The sequence below is a fragment of the Cinclus cinclus genome, chromosome 32 (genome assembly GCF_963662255.1).
Source record: "Cinclus cinclus chromosome 32, bCinCin1.1, whole genome shotgun sequence".
Lineage (NCBI taxonomy): Eukaryota > Metazoa > Chordata > Aves > Passeriformes > Cinclidae > Cinclus > Cinclus cinclus.
Genome location: NC_085077.1, coordinates 892,712 through 909,416, shown reverse-complemented (window position 1 = coordinate 909,416; position 16,705 = coordinate 892,712). Strand labels below are relative to the sequence as shown.

The window sequence follows — 16,705 nt, the reverse complement described above, 5'->3', positions numbered from 1 at the left end:
CTGCCCCATTCCTGGCGTTTGCCAGGGTCCGGCTCCAGCATGGAGTGATCCGGAACCACTGGCACGAGGGCCACAGGGCCCCAGTTCTGCCCCAGTTCAACCCCAGTCCAGCTCCAGTACTCTGAATTGAAGGGGTTTATGGGACAAATACTTGGAATTTAGAGAGGGTTTTTTTATGAAAATCCTCCCAGTCTGGGGGTCTGGAGGTGCAGAATGATGCACTGCGATCCAGAACCATCCCAAATTATGGGTTTATTCACCTCCTCCACCCTCCCCGACCCCTTCCCCAAAAAAACTGAAACCACCAAAGCCAGAAAATACCGAAAAAAGCTCCTTTTTAACGCACTTCACAAAAGCAGAACAACAAGGGCCCGTCCCCCAGCCGGGGCCTGGGAAAAGGCTCTGGAATTGGATCGACTTCCCCGAAAAAAAAAAAACAAAACCAAAAACAAAACAAACAAACAAAAAAAAAAAAAAAAAAAGAAAATAAAAACCCCAAAAATAATAATAATAATCCTATTTAGACCAAGTCGTCGTGGCAACTACGACCCATTAAATAGAGGCCCAGGGCGGTGACGGGTCACACAGATAACGGGGTGGGGGGAAATGGGGATAAAATCCCGGGAGGGTCCCGGGGCAGCGGGGCGGGACACGGGGGTTTATCTGTACTGGTAACTCATGCTGTGCTCGTTCCTGCCGTATCCGCCCTGCGACGCCTGGTAGGAGCTGGGGGGGCCGCTGTAGTTCTGGGAACCCGGGGAGTTGTAGTTGGACTGGGAGGAGTATCCGCCTGCGGGAGGAGGAGGAGGAGGAGGAGGAAGGAAGAGGAATTAGTCTCACTGTGCGGCTGCAGCGGGGCCCCGAACGCGGCGGTGGCGGCGCAGGGGTGTCAATACTGACCTGCCTTACCTTGGTACGAGGAGCCCCCGCCCCCAGAGCCCCCGTAGCCCCCGTGGGAGCCAGAGTTGTAGGAGCCACCCCCGGAGTAGTTGTTGCCGCCGCCGCCACGGCCGCTGTTGCCGCTGTAACCTGGGAAAAGGAAAAAAATAGGGGTGACGATGTGGGCAGGGACCCCTGGGTTCAACTGGACCCCTGAATTCCAGCAGGATTTGAGTGATCTTTACCTGCCAGGAGCATTCTGAGCCATGGATTAGCCCTGCTCTGTCCCCTCTCCCTGTCAGTGACTCATCCCAGTCCCAAATCCTTCTTTCAGCCCAAACCACCCCTCATTCCCAGCTCCAGCTCCAGGAGGAGCAGTGGGGAGCTGCTGGGACACACTGGGAGCAGCACCTGGTGTTAACTGGGAGCTACTGGGACACACTGGGAGACCCCGGAGCTCCCAGCCCAGCCTCAGGACACAGTGGTCACCTCAGGGTCCCCTCCAGCTGCTCCAGAGACGGGGACAACCGTGCAACAACTTTGACCCAGAAGCCCTTAGGGATCAAACCCAACCCCAGCCCTTAACTCCCCCCTTGCACTCACTGTATTTGCTCTCGTAGTTGTAGTCAGAGCCACCACCAGGCGAGTTGTAGGAGTTGGAGTAGGAGTAGCCACCCTGGCCGTGGCCGTAGCCCTTCTGCTTGCCCTGCCCGGGGCCGTAGCCGCCGTACTGGCCCTGCCCGTAGGGCTGCTGGCCCTGGTGGGTGGCGTAGCCGGAGCCGTACGAGGACTTCTGGCCACCTCCGTGCTGCTGCTTCTTGCCGCCGTGCTTGGGCGGCGCGGGCGCCGTGTACCCGTCCCCGCCCTGGTAGTAGGAGCCGTAGCCCGAGGAGCCGCCGCCGCCCCCCGAGTTGGAGTGGCCACCGTTGCTGTAGAACTGGCCTGGGCAGAGAGAGGAGGGTCAGCCCCAGGGGAGGGGGGTGAGGCGCTGTGACCCGGAGCTGATGGAGACCCCTCGGCTCCCCGGGATCCCCTGGAAGTGCAGCACAATCCCCCACGGGTCCGTCCCCTGTGATTCCATTCCCACCCAGATCCCCCCCTCTGGATCCAACCCTGTGATGGATTCAGACCCCCCCACCCAGCACAGTCCCGGGAACTCCAGCAGGACTCCCTGTGATCCATCCCTGTGATCCCAGAGGGATCTCCCTGTCCAGATCCATCCCAGAGTGAGAGATGCTGGAACAAGGGAGAATCCTGCTCCAGGAATGATGAATCCCCAGCACTTGCACTATTTATCTTCTTGGGATTTGGGTAATTCCACCTGGGATCCAGAGTTCAGATGGGTTTCATTCCAACAATTCATGGTCCCACAGTCAAACTCGGAGTGGTTCTTTTCCCTGCCCCATTCCATGGGAAACTGGGAGCATCCAAAACTAAACTGAGTTTTGAGGAATCTAAACTGATTTTTGAGGAATAAAAACCACAGGCATCTAAAACCCTGTGGGATTGAGAGGGATCTGCCAGCAACAAAACAGGGCAGATTTTGGTTAAAAGGGAGCCAGAGACTGAAATTCCATGTGCTCAACTTCCAGAATTCGGCGTGGAACGCCCGGATTGATCCCAGGTGAATCCCAGCTCCATCCCCAAATCCCGTGGCTGTGCTACTTCTGGAAGCTTGAAATTCTGGGATCTGTTAATTCTGGGCTCATTTCATGGATTCTCCTCCACATCCCCTTTTCCATGTGAAGTTTTTATTCCTCTTCCACAGAAAATCCCAGATTCACTCTGCAGAAACGAGCCTCTGGAATAAATTTATCTCCAGGGCTGGAGGAAAACTTGTCTCTGCTGGACCAGAGTCACCTTGGGCTGTCCCAGTGGGGAAATCCTGAGATTTGGATCCAGAAGGAGTGAAGGGATTCAGGCTCTCCCACCCCAAAATTCCTGGATTTTCCACGTTATCCCAACATTCCAAGTTTAACTCTGAAGCTTTGACTGCAATTTCCCCCAGATCAAAGCTCGGGGACAGAAGTATCCAGCACCTTGTGGTAGCTTGGGAAGGGCAGTTTCTGCACCTGGAAGAGGGGCTGAAAGTATCTTAAAATATTTGAAAGTGTTTTAAAGTATTAAAAGTAAATAATTTTTAATAATTTAAAATTTTAAGTATTAAAATAAGTGATTTTAAATAATTTTAAGATTATCTTAAGGATCATTTATGGATCATCCAGGATGGGATCTGTTCCCTGGATAAAGTCAGGACCTCCAACAATTAAAAAAAAAAAAAGGGTAATAATTATTATTACAAATACTTTAAGGATCCACTGAACCCCTTGGACTCACTCAGTTAAAACCTGGAGCATCCCTTTCCTTCTTTTTTTTTTGGTGAAATTATGAAATTAACTCAAGGGCCTCAAAGATGGGAACAACTGTGCCACCAAATCCAGCAAAGAAAGAAAACTTTTAAACCCAGAACACCAGGAACAAAGGACCAAAATGCTCGGAATTCCATGGATTCCAAGACTCTAATCAATTCCCAAAACTCTCCTAAACTCCTGAATTTGAGGATATTTCATTCTCCAGGTAATTGGCAGCCAAGGACTCCTTGGATTTCCTGAGGTATCCAGGACATTCTGCAGTTCCTGGGTGATTTATTGGAGCAGGATGAGGAGCACAGGATTCACTTCAGCACACACGATTCCACAAGGCAAACCCAAGCAAAATCCAGCAAATCAGGGAATTTCACATGTTTAGAAGGCTGGGCTGGACCAGATCCATGTGGAAAAGCCTTCCCAAGACCCACAGGGGTCTGACCCAATCTCTGGGATTTATTAAAAAGCCTGGATTTTGTAAGAAACAAACCTTGCTGTAAACTAAGACAATATGGATGGAAACCCTTTGTTTTCCTTAAAAACCAAGGACTCCTTTCCATAAAAAAAAAAAAGCGCTTCTGCTCCCTTGAGGCATTTTTCTGGGAATTTTTAGTCCCAGGCACGCTGCTGCTTGTTGGGAGTTTGGGTGGAAAAAGGAAAAAGGGCACTTACTGTAGCCAGCAGTGGCAGAATTCCCTCCGTAGCCGTAACTCCCGTACCCAGCCCCTGGAGCAGGAGAGAATGTTGGAATAAACAGAGATTCCAAGGGTGGAATTTCCTGAATCTGGGGGGGGGGGGGGTGGGTGGGTCATTCCCCCCATAGAAGGCTCTGGGAAATCCAGGAGCCACGGACACAAGGCCAGAGGGGGATTTGTTCCCTCACAGGGATTTGGGGGGCTCTGGAACACCCAGCAGCCATGGACACACAACACCAGAGGGGAGGGGGAGGTTCAATCCATGGAAGGTTCTGGAATCTCCGGGTGCCACGGATACGATACCAGGGGGCAAGGCTGGTGCCCAGGGGTGGTGGTGGGGGTGTGACCCCCCCCCCTCCAGGTGTGCTGCTGGCCCTCACCTGTGTTCATGTAGCCGCCGTGGTTGCCGCCGAAGCCGCCCCGGCCTCTCCCCCGACCCCTCATGTTGCCGCCCCGGCCGCGGCCCCGCATGTTGGGGGGTGGGGGGGCCTCGTTGTGCATGGGCCCCCCCCCCATCCCAAACCCTGGGTTGTGCTGCTGTGGGGACAAGGAGAGGGGACACAGGGGTCACCTGGAGCTGGGGTGAGGGATTTCCTAAAAAAAAAAAAAAAAAAAAAACCCTCCCAAACAGAGCCCCAGGACGTTGCTTCCCCGGAGCAAGAGCCACCCCGAAGAGGTGGAGCCCAAATTTCCAGAGGTTTTTTCTGCAGAACCTTATGGGTGCTGTGCTTCCAAAGTGTTCGAGCTGCTCCCACTCCCAGAAAAGGATCAAACCCCAGAGCCAGTGGCTAGTGAGTTACACCCCAGGTCTTTTCCCATTCCAGACCAGTTCCAATCAGCCTTTTCCTGCTTTAGACCAGTCCTGACCCGTATTATCTGACCTTAGCCTGGTCCCCATTGCTCTTTTCCCACTCCAGACCAGTGCCCACCAGTATTTTCCCACTCCAGAGCTGTGGGATTGCAGATTTCACTCACTTTGACTGGGAATTTGGGTCCACCCCTGGCTGGAACAGGGGTTCTTTTCTTCTTGTTCTGCTCAATGGCAACGGGAGCATCTGGGAACAGCTTCTCCAGTGCAGCCAGCGCTGCGTAGGCTTTGGCCACCTTCTTGTTTGAGCCAGCCCCCTGGAACTTCTGCCCGTCCACCTCCACCTTGGCAAGGGATGGAACCACACATTGAAGTGGGAAAGGGCAGGGAAAGATTGGAAACCTCCAGGGAACCCCGGAGCTGCAGGTGTCACAGGCTGTCCCTGCCCACTGATGAGCTTTAAAAGGGTTTTCCCAACCCAAACTCCTTGGATTTGATGATTTAAACTCTCAGGAAAGGGATGAGGCTTCCCAAGCTCTTTTCCCACTCAGGGACCTCTGGTTGGAGTGGCTGGGGAGAGCAGGAGGCCCTGATGTGCCCTGATGTCCCCTCACCTCCATGACAAAGCGCTTGTCGTGGCTCCCGCCCGTCTCTGAGATCAGCTCGTACTTGAGCCCGCGCCGCTTCTCGTTCAGCTCCATCACCGGGTTCTTCCCGTGCTTTGTGAGGATTGGTCCCTGCTGCTTCACGTTCTGTGGCCAGAGAAAGGCTGGCTGAGTCCCAAAACGTCCCCGGCGCACACGGAGCTGCTTCCCAAGGAGCCGCTTCTGCCTCCTGATCCAGCCAGGGGCGACCCCAGAAGCACCACCAGCACAGCTGCCGTGGTGCCACGTGTCCCAGCCTGTGTCCCCCCTCCCTGTGTCCCCCCACCCACCTCAGGGGTCTGATCCGAAGGGGGCGAGGCTGCCGTGGGCGTTGACACCGTTTCCACGACGGGAGGAGGAGCCACCACCACCGGCTTCGTCTCCGTCTCCTCCGCCGACTCGTCGCCCTTCCCGGAGTCTTTGCCTTCCACTCCGGTGGGCAAACCCATGTCCTGCAGCACCTGGAGGGCAGCAGCCGGGTCAGGAGCTGTGCTCGAGCTCCTCCCACTTGGGAAAACAACTCCAGGATGTTGCTCCAGGCCAGACTGGCTCTCTCTGCTGCTCGGCATTCCCGAATCCTGCAGGAGCTCCGGCGGCTGGGAGCTCCCAGTGCTGCTCCCACCCCATCCTGGAGCTTCTGGCAATTTTCCCATTCCCACTCCCACTCCATATTCCCATTCCCACCCCACGTTCCCATTCACATTCCCAGTCTCCCATTCCCACCTTCACAGCCACGTGCAGCTTCGCTGTTTTCTTGGAGGGCCCCGATGCCTCGAAGGTGCTGCCGTCAATCTCCACGGACATGGTGAAGATGGGGGCGTGCACGGGGCCAGTCTGGGACACCAGTTTGTACTGGAGCCCTGGTTTGAGCTGGTTCAGCTTCATCAGCGCGTTCATGGCCTGGGGAGGCTCCAGCTTTTCCTCTGCACAGGTTAAAAAACAACACCCAAGAGTTGGCAGCAGCTCCTTCAAAGAACCAGAACTGACTCCATACAGTATTTTCCAGTTTGGGGCCAGTTCCAATTGGTATTTTTTCATTTCAGGCTAATCCTGATGGGCATTTGCTAATTCCAGAGCAGTTCCTATGGGGCTGTCCCCATTCCAGACCTGTTCTCATCAGTATTTTCCAATTGCAAATCAGTTCTGACTGGTCTTTTCCCATTTTAGAGAAGTCCTGACCACTATTTTCTGATCGCAGACAAGTTCCAACTGGTCCTTTCTCTTTTTAGACCAGTTCCAACTGGTCTTTTCTCTTTTTAGACCAGTTCCAACTGGTCTTTTCTCTGCTCATACCAGTCCCCATTGATCTTTTCCAATTCCAGACCAGTTCTGACCAGTCTTTTCCTATTTCACACCAACCCTCATCAATCTTTTCCAATTCCAGACAAATCCTGATCTTCTCCTCCTTGCTTTCAGTTTTACCCAGCACAGATCTCCCAGTTTTAAGTTATTTTAGCCACCCCCACACCCTGTACCCCCCTCTCTACAGCCTCCCCAAGCCCCCAGTCCTGCACCTGAGCCCCCCCCCCAGGCCGTACCTACCTCTCGTTAACTCAATACCTTTTTTCTGAATCTTCTTTTTCTTTTTGCTGGGGGATTTCTCCTCCCCGTCCTCCTCCATCGGCCGCTTCATGGGGGTTACGGCGTACGTGGTGCTCGGCGGGATCTGAACTGCAGCAACGAGCACAAGCACTCCCTAAATCCCCCGTTTTCCACCCAAATCCTGGGGATGCCGTGCCAGGGCCGTCCCCTCCCAGTACATACCAGTATAATCGACTGGGTTCTCGTTCTTTGGTTTCTTGGGCATTTTGGAGGGCAGGGGATCCATGCCCAGGACCTTGTGGAGCTGGCCGAAGGCGGCGAGCCGGAGGGCGTGCTGGGGACAGGAGTGGGGGTCACCAGGAGCTGCCGGACCCCTCCCCTGCTCCCAGCCCCCCCAGAGCCCCCCTGCACCAATCCCTCCTCAATGAGGCTTTTGGGGAGTTTCACCCAAAATGGGACATCGGGAACAATTCACTACTCAACACCTGATTCTTTGCTCTGGGTGGCCAAACTACGGGGGGACCACTTGGGTGGTCTGGTGGAGTGACCGTGGCACCGTGTGACCATGGTGCTGAGTGACCGCGGTGCTGAGCGACCACAGCACCGAGTGACCACGGGTCTAGTCTAAGGTGGCCGAGGGAGCCGGGAGCGGAGCGAGCCGGGGGTTGGGAAGGGCCGGATGGAGGTCACACTATACCTGAGCACTCTGTGTGATATCTTCCCTTTGTTGTCTGTCTAGATGCCCAATAGCATCAGTGGCTTCTTTTTCACAAGGGTCATAAATACCAGAACCATCTGAAGGCAGGAAACAAGGAAGATATGCAGAGAATTATCCCGGGTCTCTACCCTAAATTCCCTGGGGCAGCTCCAAGGGGCGCGGATTGCCGGGATTTCTGTGGGAGCCAAATCCCGCTGGGGCCTCTCTCTACGGGGCTGAGGTGGCTCCGCAGGGCCGGGAATCTCCGCGTGCCCGTGGGGAGCGAGGGGCTCCCGGCTGCCGGCACCCCCCGCGCTCCTCCCGGCTCCGCTCGCCTGGCCTGAGGAGCTCACCTGGCCAGAGCTCACCTGGCTGAAGCTCAACTGGCCCAAGGAGCTCACCTGGCCGGAGCTCACCTGGCTGAAGCTCAACTGGCCCAAGGAGCTCACCTGGCCGGAGCTCACCTGGCCCAAGGAGCTCACCTGGCCCAAGGAGCTCACCTGGCCGAAGCTCACCTGGCCCAGCTCACCTGGCCCAAGGAGCTCACCTGGCCCAGCTCACCTGACCCAGCTCACCTGGCCCAAGGAGCTCACCTGACCCAGCTCACCTGGCCCAAGGAGCTCACCTGGCCCCAGCTCACCTGGCATGACGATGCCCGAGGCCAGGCACTCCAGCACCCGGCGCAGAGCCTCGCCCGCGCCCATCGGCCGGTTCGCCGTCCCGATGGATTTCTCACACAGCAGCTCCAAAGGCTGCAAGGGAAGGAGGGAAGTGAGGGCAGGGAGAGGGGAGAGGGATCCAGAGAGGGATCCCAGAGGAAATGGAACCCTGGGAAGGGGGCCTGGGAGTGGGATCTCAGAGAGGAAATGGAACCCTAGGAAGGGATCCTTGGAGAAGGACCCCAAAAACAGATCCTGGTAAAGGGACCCCCGGGGAGGGGGATCCTGAGAGAGGGACCCCAGAGAGGGCATCCTGGGAAAGGGATCTGGGAGAGGGACACCAGGAAACACTTCAGGCAAAGAGATCCCTGGAAAGGGATTCAAGGAAGGACTCCCAAGGAAGGAACACGTCTGGGAGCAGCTTCCAGTTCCCAAAAGAGGAGAGCAGCCAGGCTGTGGAAGTCACAAAGGGATAAAAGTTTGATAACAACGTGATTTGGTGATTAATAAAACATGCTGATGATTTGATTTGATAAGATAAAGTTGTTTGGTAAGTGATAAAATCGTTTGTTAACTGATAAAGAAAACTGATGATGGTATTTGAGGGCAGCGAGCTTTGGTAACTGATAAAATGATTTGGTAATTGATAAAAATATTTGGTAACAAGAGCTGAAAATTAATTAAAACATTTTAAAGTAACATGATTTGATAATTTCTAACACAATTTGATAACGATAACAATGTGGTTTGATAACTGACAAAACAATTTGATAGCAACAACACCTGACAGCTGATAGCACTGACAATAACATGATTTGGTAGCTGATAAAATGTTCTGGCAAGAATGTGATTTAATAATTGATAAAACAACTTGATGGTAAGATGAGTGGATAACTGATAAACCAATTCAGGAACAACCTGAGCTGGCCATTGATAAAGCAATTCAGCATCAAGGTGAGCTGGTAACTCATTACCAATTGGATAACAATCTGAGTCATAATTAGTAACCTAATTAGTAATATCGGCCGACAACTGATGAACCCAACTGCACCACAAACATTTGATCTGCGTCTCTGAGTGCAGCCAAGTCGCTCATCCACAGAAATCCCCAAAGTGGGGAAGGGAACGTGCCCTGGGAGCTCGGGAAGGAGCAGAGCTGCAGTGGGAGGAAGGAAGGGGAGAGAGGGAGTGAAGGAATTACCCATCCTCGGAGCGGGGCCCAGGTGGGAACGCGAGTGCACAGGTCCCGCAGCACGCGGATGACGATGACGCACGACTTCAGCCCGTTGGCCCTGGCCTGGAAGCGGAACCAAACCACACAGGGCTTCACCGAGCGCCCGCCCGCGCCGCCGACGCTCCCTCCAGGTGCTGCTTTGCCGAGGGGAAAGCCGGAGCCTGGGCCCGGGCCCGGAGCCGCGACAGCCGAGCCTTGCTGGGCCAAGGTCTTAGCCAAGGTCTCGGTCAAGGGCTTGGCCAAGGTCCTAGCCAAGGGGTTGGCCAACGGGTTGACAAAGAGGTTGGCCAAAGTCTTAGCCAAGACGTTGGTTGGCCAAGACCTTGGCCAAGGTCTTAGCCAAGGTTTTGGTTGGCCAAGGGGTTGGCCAAGGTCTCAGCTAAGGACTTATCCAAGGGGTTGGTTGGCCAAGGTCTTAGCCAAGGGGTTGGCCAAAGTCCTAGCCAAGGGGTTGGCCAACGGGTTGACCAAGAGGTTGGCCAAAGTCTTAGCCAAGATGTTAGTTGGCCAAGGGGTTGGCCAAAGTCTTAGCCAAGACGTTGGTTGGCCAAGGGGTTGGCCAAGGTCTTAGCCCAGGTCTCAGCCAAGGTCTTGGTCAAGGGGACGTTACTCCTCACTCAAAGCAGCAGCAGCTCTGCAGCTGCTCCATACCAAGGCTCCTAAGTCACTCCAGTGCCCACGGTCCAGCACCTCTGAGCGGCCAGCGACCACTTGAAACTCCAACTCCAAAAAAAAAATCACTCAGCCCCTTAAAAGAGTTTACCAATGTTTTCTACTTTAAAGATAAATATAAGAACAAAATGCAAACCTGGAACCACTTGGCGTGGCGCAGAGACGCCAAGGCAGCAAGGCATTTCTGCCTGTCCAGAACGTCCGGGGAGTCGGTGACTGAGAGCGTTTCTAGTCGTGGATGGAATAAGAAGACAAGGCACGGTTTGACCAAGGGGCTTCTGTCGGGCCGAGGGGGATGAGGCAGCATCCTAACGGGCAGCTGAGGCTCCCAAAAAAATCCTGCTGGGATGCTGGGAGCGGGAGGGAAGGGGCTGCGGCCTCGCCTGGACTCAGGGGAAGCTCAATTCCCAGGGAGGGATGGGCTGGAATGTGTGCCGGGAAGAGGAAGAGGAGGAGGAGCATGAGGCTCGGTGGAGGGCACAGAAATAAATCCTGGAGATGGATGGAGGGATGGATGGAGAGGCGGCGGCGAGGCCAGTGATGGGGAAATTTGATGGGGGGTGAAAGCCCCGCTCCGCACCTGGAGCTCAGGGGCTGGGGAGGAGGGAAGGGCCAGGCTCGGAGAGGATCCAGGGAACCCTCCGCCCGGAAGGATGGCTGCCCCGGCCCCGGCCCGCGACAGAGAACGTCCTGTTGGTCAAAGGTCCAGCGTCCCTAAAATCGACAAACTAGAAGGCTCGGAGACGAGGTCAGAGATCAACACCAGAGATCAACAATCAAGAGCACAAAGAGGTCCCCGGTTTGTGCTGCAGCAAAACTGAGGAAAGGCCTGAAGTCGCCCAAAATTGCTGGAGATCAGGGTTTTAGATAAGGCTAGTGCGGAGCGGGGGAACCGCCGGCCCTACGGAGCCCATCGGAATTGGAGCGCACAAGCAGCAGCTGCTGGAGTTCTGATTCCACAAGGAATTTGGAGAAGCTAACTTTATCCAAAACTCTGCATCGCTTTCCGGAATTCTGAACCTGAGGTGCTGGAAGAGGCACGGCAGGAGCCCCGAGCACCCGGTGTTCTGCTGCAACACACACCGGAGGAACATCCCGGAACATCCCGGTTCATGGACATGCAACTCCTCGGACAAGAAGCCTTCGAGAGGGTTTGTTTGTTTGTTTGTTTTGTGTGGGGGGTTTCTTAAACAAATCTGTTTTCTATTTTCATGTCACTGCACTGACATGGCTGGGGACAAACCACAAGTAATACAACGGGATGAATTAGTGAACTAAAGGCCCAAGTGGAACCAAAAGAAAGGATAAAATAATAGTACTTAAGAAAAAAACTAAAAAGTAATAAAAAAAAAATAGAGCAAAATCCCGTGTGAAAGGTGCTCCTCAGCTTCGGAAGCTCGGTCCGGATAAACCAACACCGGGATCCCAGCGAGGCTGGCGCAAGTGAAGGAATTTTGGTTTGGATTTGGCCAGGAAGAGCTGCCAGGGCTCTCGGGCTGAAGCTGAAGAGCACTTTCCTGCTCGGTAGCCGCGGGCTGCCGGGCCTGGGCCGGCCGTACCTCCGGCCAGCTGCTTCTCCAGCTCCTCCCTGACCACGGGCGACGTCAGGTGGATGGTCAGGGTCAGAGGGGGCTCCTTGGTGTTCTTGATGATGATGGCGGCGTCTGCCACCGACTGGATGATCTCGTACTTGTCCTCGGTGATGGCCTGCAGCGGAGGGATGGGGTAAGGTGGCTTTTCAAGTCCCTTCCAACCCAAACCAGTCCCTGATTTCGTAATCCTGGAGCCCCCTCTGCTCTGGAGCCAGGTTGGGAGAGCTGGAAATGTTCTCCTGGAGCAGGGAAGGCTCTGGGGAGAGCTCAGAGCCTAAAGGGGTCCAGGGGAGCTGGAGAGGGACTGGAGACAAGGGAAGGAGGGACAGGACACAGGGAATGGCTTCACCCTGGAGAAGGGGGAGTTTAGATGGATTTTGGGAAGAAATCCCTGCCTGTGAGTGCAGGGAGGGATTCCCAGAGCAGCTGTGGCGGCCCCTGGATCCCTGGGAGTACCCAAGGCCAGGCTGGACAAGGTTTGGAGCAACCTGGGATAGTGGAAGGTGTCCCTGCCCATCAACAGGATGAGCACCAAGGCCCCTCCCAACCCATACCATTCCACGACTAACGAGACGTTCATTTAGCAATCCCAAGGAATGCCACCACACTCCTCTGGACATGACTTTTCCAAGCCAGAACATGGGGACAGAATCATCCCAAAGGGAATTTCCCCTGCTCACCGCCAGCTGCACTCCCAGATTGTCGGCGACTTTCTCCAGGAGCTTGGCCGTGGGTTTGTCTTTGCACAGCAGGACCAGCTCCAGGTCCAGGTCCCCCTTCAGCAGGAGGCCTTTGGCCACCAGGCCCACGCGCATCACCCCCCGCAGGGTCCTCGTCAGCTGCTCCGTGGCCTTCTGATCCCTGGGAAAACACGGGGCAGGGTCAGGACAGCGGGATCACACGGAGCAGTCACCCCAACCCCGCCTTGGGGGACTACCCTCAAGTCCCCTGCTGGGCAACACAACTCTCCCACCAGCACCCTGCGGGTTTTTAGGCACCAAATTTTAGGGACCAGCAGCAGGCTTGGTTCCTCACCCTCCTTCCTTGTTCTCCTCCTCGGCCGCCGTCTCCATGGACTCTGTCTCTGGCTGCTCCCCGCTGACTTTCTCCTGCTCATCAATCCAGTCGGAGACGGCTTTGAGCGCCCGCTCCGTGTGGGAAACCATGTTCTGCACGGCCTCCAGCTCCTCCTGCGTGGGGTACACGGCCGAGTGCTTGGCCATCACGTGCCGGTCGTCGTTCACAAAGATCCGCATCGGGCGCTGCCGGGGGGGGGGGGAGGCGGGGAACATTCAGGGAGTGCTGGGACAGGGGTATTCACCCCACGCCCGGGATCACACCCCCCCTTACCATTTTTGTTTTCTGCTGCCTGCCTGAATCGCTTCTAAGGTGTTTATTTGGATTTCTGCAGCCGCCGGAGTGTCGCGGCACCGCGGCGTTCCGGGATCTGAAGGGACAGAGAGAGGCTGAGGCCGGGGCAGCCACAGCAGCCTGAGCTGGAGGCAGGAACAACAATTAGACAGATCAAAACTCGTAAGGCAAAGCCCGGCTTTGTACTCCTCAGGATTTATATACCCCCTGGAGACTGACAATGGAGGACCACAGAGCATCCAAGCCTTATTCCCTTTTATTCCCAAAAGGTTTTCCCACGAAACGAGACTTCTCCAAAGCAGACAGAACTCCCCTCTCCACACTGGTGCAGTGGGCTGGGACAATTAATTAATTAATTAAACGAGGGAAGAACACACTTCCCTCTGCTCACATGCAGCCCTCGCAGATCCCTCTGGGATCCTAAGGGGAAGCTCCCAGCACGGATCCCTCTGCCACATCCCTGGTTTTATCCCAAATCCATCCCACAACCCCAAATCCATCCTGCTGGCTTCTCACTACATGAGGCCAGAGGATGCCCAAAGCCTCTGCCCTGGGTTTATTAGGAGGAAACAAGACCAACGCAGCACTCAAAAGTCCTGGAATTCAACAGATTCAGCCCAAATGACACCAAATTCCTGCCTTTTTGTGGGAGCCACCCCCAGCTGGGGCAGCAGAGCCTTTTGATCCAATTCCAGTGCTTTGTTCCCGGGAATGGAGGAACGGGACCCTCTGGGCACTGCCCTGCCATTCCCACAGGGACAGGGGAAGCATCAGCACCTGCTCCAGCCAGGGTCCTTAACTGTACCCGATACAATTAAATCATTAAAATCCTAATTTCCCCCCACCGCCCCTGACCAGTTCAATCCCAGCCCTGTGACAGCCTCCTGGTAACTCCAAGGAAAACTCCACGGAAAAGCCTTGGAAAACACCAACCGTGTGCACCTGAGGATGAGGAAGATCATCATCCTCTGCCTCCACACCCCACCAAATCTGCAAATCCCACCTGGAGAAGGTCGGTCCCGCCTGGATTACGCCAGAGCTCCCAACCAAGCCCCACTTTGGGGCAGTCTCTCCCTTTTCCATACACTTCCCAGACCACAGCTCGCTTTCACCTTTTCCCTCTGGGATCTCCCCAGTTCTGGCCTCACTCACGTCGTTCAGCTCACGTTTTAAGGATAAAAACCAGGAAAACTCATTCCCTTGAGCCGCTGTACGGACACACAATTCCACCCAAGGAAACCCCTCTGATTCCAATCCTGCCAGTTCATTCACAGGATGACTTAACAGTGCCATAAATCTGGACTTAATTGTAGTTAAACCCTGACGGGCACCGGCTGAGCAGGGAGAATCATTCCCAAAGAGCCACATGGCACCTCCCAGTGCCTCCTGCTCCAGGCTAGGCTATGAAGGCCGTTATTTTCCTTAAAATTCCCTCATTTCCCTCCAGACTGGGTAAGGAAAGAGTTGAAATCCTACCCTGCTGTTCCTACAGTCAGACTCACAACAACAGCTGGAGAGTCTCCCCATTATCCCTCTTCTGGGATTTTTGGAGGGAGAAATCTGGGAGCTGATGCTGCAGCACCACCAGATTTGTGTCTCTTGAGGAGAAGAACCAGAGATTCAGTTAAACCAGAAGCCCAATCCTGGCACAGGCCTTAGAAACGGGACAAATTCACCTGGTATTTCACCTGGTTTCAGTTCCCACCCCCAGCAGGAATTCACCCAACTTCCCGTGCTCGGATTGAGCCTCCCAAGGGAAGGAGGGACTCTCCCCAAAGGCGTTTTTGGGAGGACGGAGGGAAAAACAACCAAAGATTGTAATTTCTGCCCTAAAAGTGGGAAAGCCGCGCTTGGGTTCGAGGCCACATTTGAAGGAAGAACTGGCTTATATTTGTGTTTTGGCACCTGCCCGGGATGGATGGGGAGCCAGGACACCACAGGGAGCAATGCAGGAAGCCCGGGGGCACGGATTCCAGTGGGAATCCCGGAGTGAAGGGGGCACAAAGCCCTCAGTCCCTGCGGAGGGAAGGAGCTGCTGGATTTCTGCTCCTCTAAACCCTCCAGAAACCGAACGGCTACGGATAACGGGTCTGGACCAGCGGGAAATGTGAGGGAGAGCAGGGACAGAGGCCGGGAAAAGCTCTGAGGAGAGGAGAGCAGGATCATGGTCCTGATGAGGGAGAGGGGCTAAAATGCCCCCCCAAAGGGATGATGATCCCGCTGCAATTTCCAGCCTGGAATGAGGTGGGATGGGAAGAGAGGCTTTAAGCCACTCCAAGGGGGATGATCCCAGCTCCTCCATGATGTCCCCCGAACATCCCACCCAGGGGCGGCTGAGTAGGACGGGAAAGGACCAGCCCTCCTCAGAGCCCCCCATCCCCGTCCCCACACGAGCGCAGGGCCGCAGGGCGACAAGAGGGAGGGGGCGCGGGGGCCGGGGGTGAGGAGGGGGCGCGGGGGGTGAGGAGGGGGCGCGGGGGCCGCCGGGCGCTGCCGCCATTTGCAAACGCGGCGCGAACAAAGCGGCGCCGGCCAAAAACGAGGGGAGTCGGGGAGAGCCCAGTGGGGCACCCGCGTTCCCCGGGCAGCGGCTTCGATCCCTCCCCGTCCCTCGGGGCAATGCTGAAGGAGATCCATGAGGGGGCCCGGCTACCCCCCCCCCAACCCTCCCCTCACTCACCGCCGCCATTTTGTCTGCACACAATGGGCAGGGCGGGAGGGAGGGGACACGGGGGGGGGCCGGGTCACCGCGTCCCGCCGCCACCCCCCCCCCCCCCTCCTCCAGCTCACACCGGCTCCTCCCGCCCCAGCACCGCCCCCGCCCAGCCAAGCCCAGCCCAGCCCGGCCCGGCCCGGCTCGGCCCGGCTGCCTCGGCGTGGTTCCCCCCCCCCCCCCCCCCCCGAACCAGCGTGGCGCGGGCACGGCGCCTACCGGGATGTTGCCGGCGGTGCCTCGCGGGGGCGGCCCGGCCCGGCCCGGCCGGCGGGGCCCGGGAGGGGCCGGAGCGGGGCCGGAGCGGCCGCGGCGGGGCCGAAGCGGGGCCGGAGCGGGGGCCGGAGCGGCGGCGCCGGGACTGCGGCGGGGGCGGGGCCGCCGCCGGCGGGGGACGCGCGCGCGCCGGGGGGGCGGGGCCATGGGGAGCGCGGCGGGCGTGGGCCAATTGGAGGACGCGGAGGGAGGGTGACGGACGGGAGGCAGAGCCAATCGGAGAGGGAGGAGGGAGGGTGATGGACAGAGGGAGGGCAGGAGAGAAGGACGGGCCTAGGGGGCGGGGATAAGCGGCGTGGGGGCGGGCGCGGACCAATGGGGAGGCCCGGCGGGAGGTGATCGACAAAGGGAAAAACCAATGGGAGAGGGAGGAGGGAGGGTGGTGCAGAGGGGGCGGGGCCAGGAGCGGTGGCGGGAACGGGCGGGGGGGGACGCGGGCTGAGGGGACCCCGTGAGGGGAGCGATGCCCTGGGAGGATCCCGTGAGGGGACGTGTCCGCGCGAGGCCCCGGAACACCTGAGCCCAGCCAGGTTCCACCGGCAACATCTTGCTCTGAC

General features: G+C 56.6%; 1 protein-coding gene across 1 annotated transcript; it reads right to left on the bottom strand.

Moving 5' to 3' along the window:
• Positions 1-112: 112 nt before the first annotated feature.
• ILF3 (interleukin enhancer binding factor 3) lies at positions 113-16,183 on the bottom strand. Its single transcript, XM_062511824.1, has 20 exons — positions 16,092-16,183; positions 13,139-13,235; positions 12,824-13,050; positions 12,469-12,649; positions 11,756-11,903; positions 10,333-10,424; positions 9,492-9,587; positions 8,272-8,383; positions 7,632-7,729; positions 7,157-7,268; positions 6,953-7,063; positions 6,116-6,315; positions 5,683-5,853; positions 5,363-5,500; positions 4,916-5,092; positions 4,321-4,477; positions 3,918-3,971; positions 1,483-1,821; positions 901-1,029; positions 113-790 (listed from the first exon to the last, which is right to left on the bottom strand). The coding sequence occupies exons 2-20, from the start codon at positions 13,139-13,141 to the stop codon at positions 660-662; spliced, it is 2,676 nt and encodes an 891-aa protein (XP_062367808.1). The 5' UTR covers positions 13,142-13,235; positions 16,092-16,183; the 3' UTR covers positions 113-659.
• Positions 16,184-16,705: the final 522 nt, after the last annotated feature.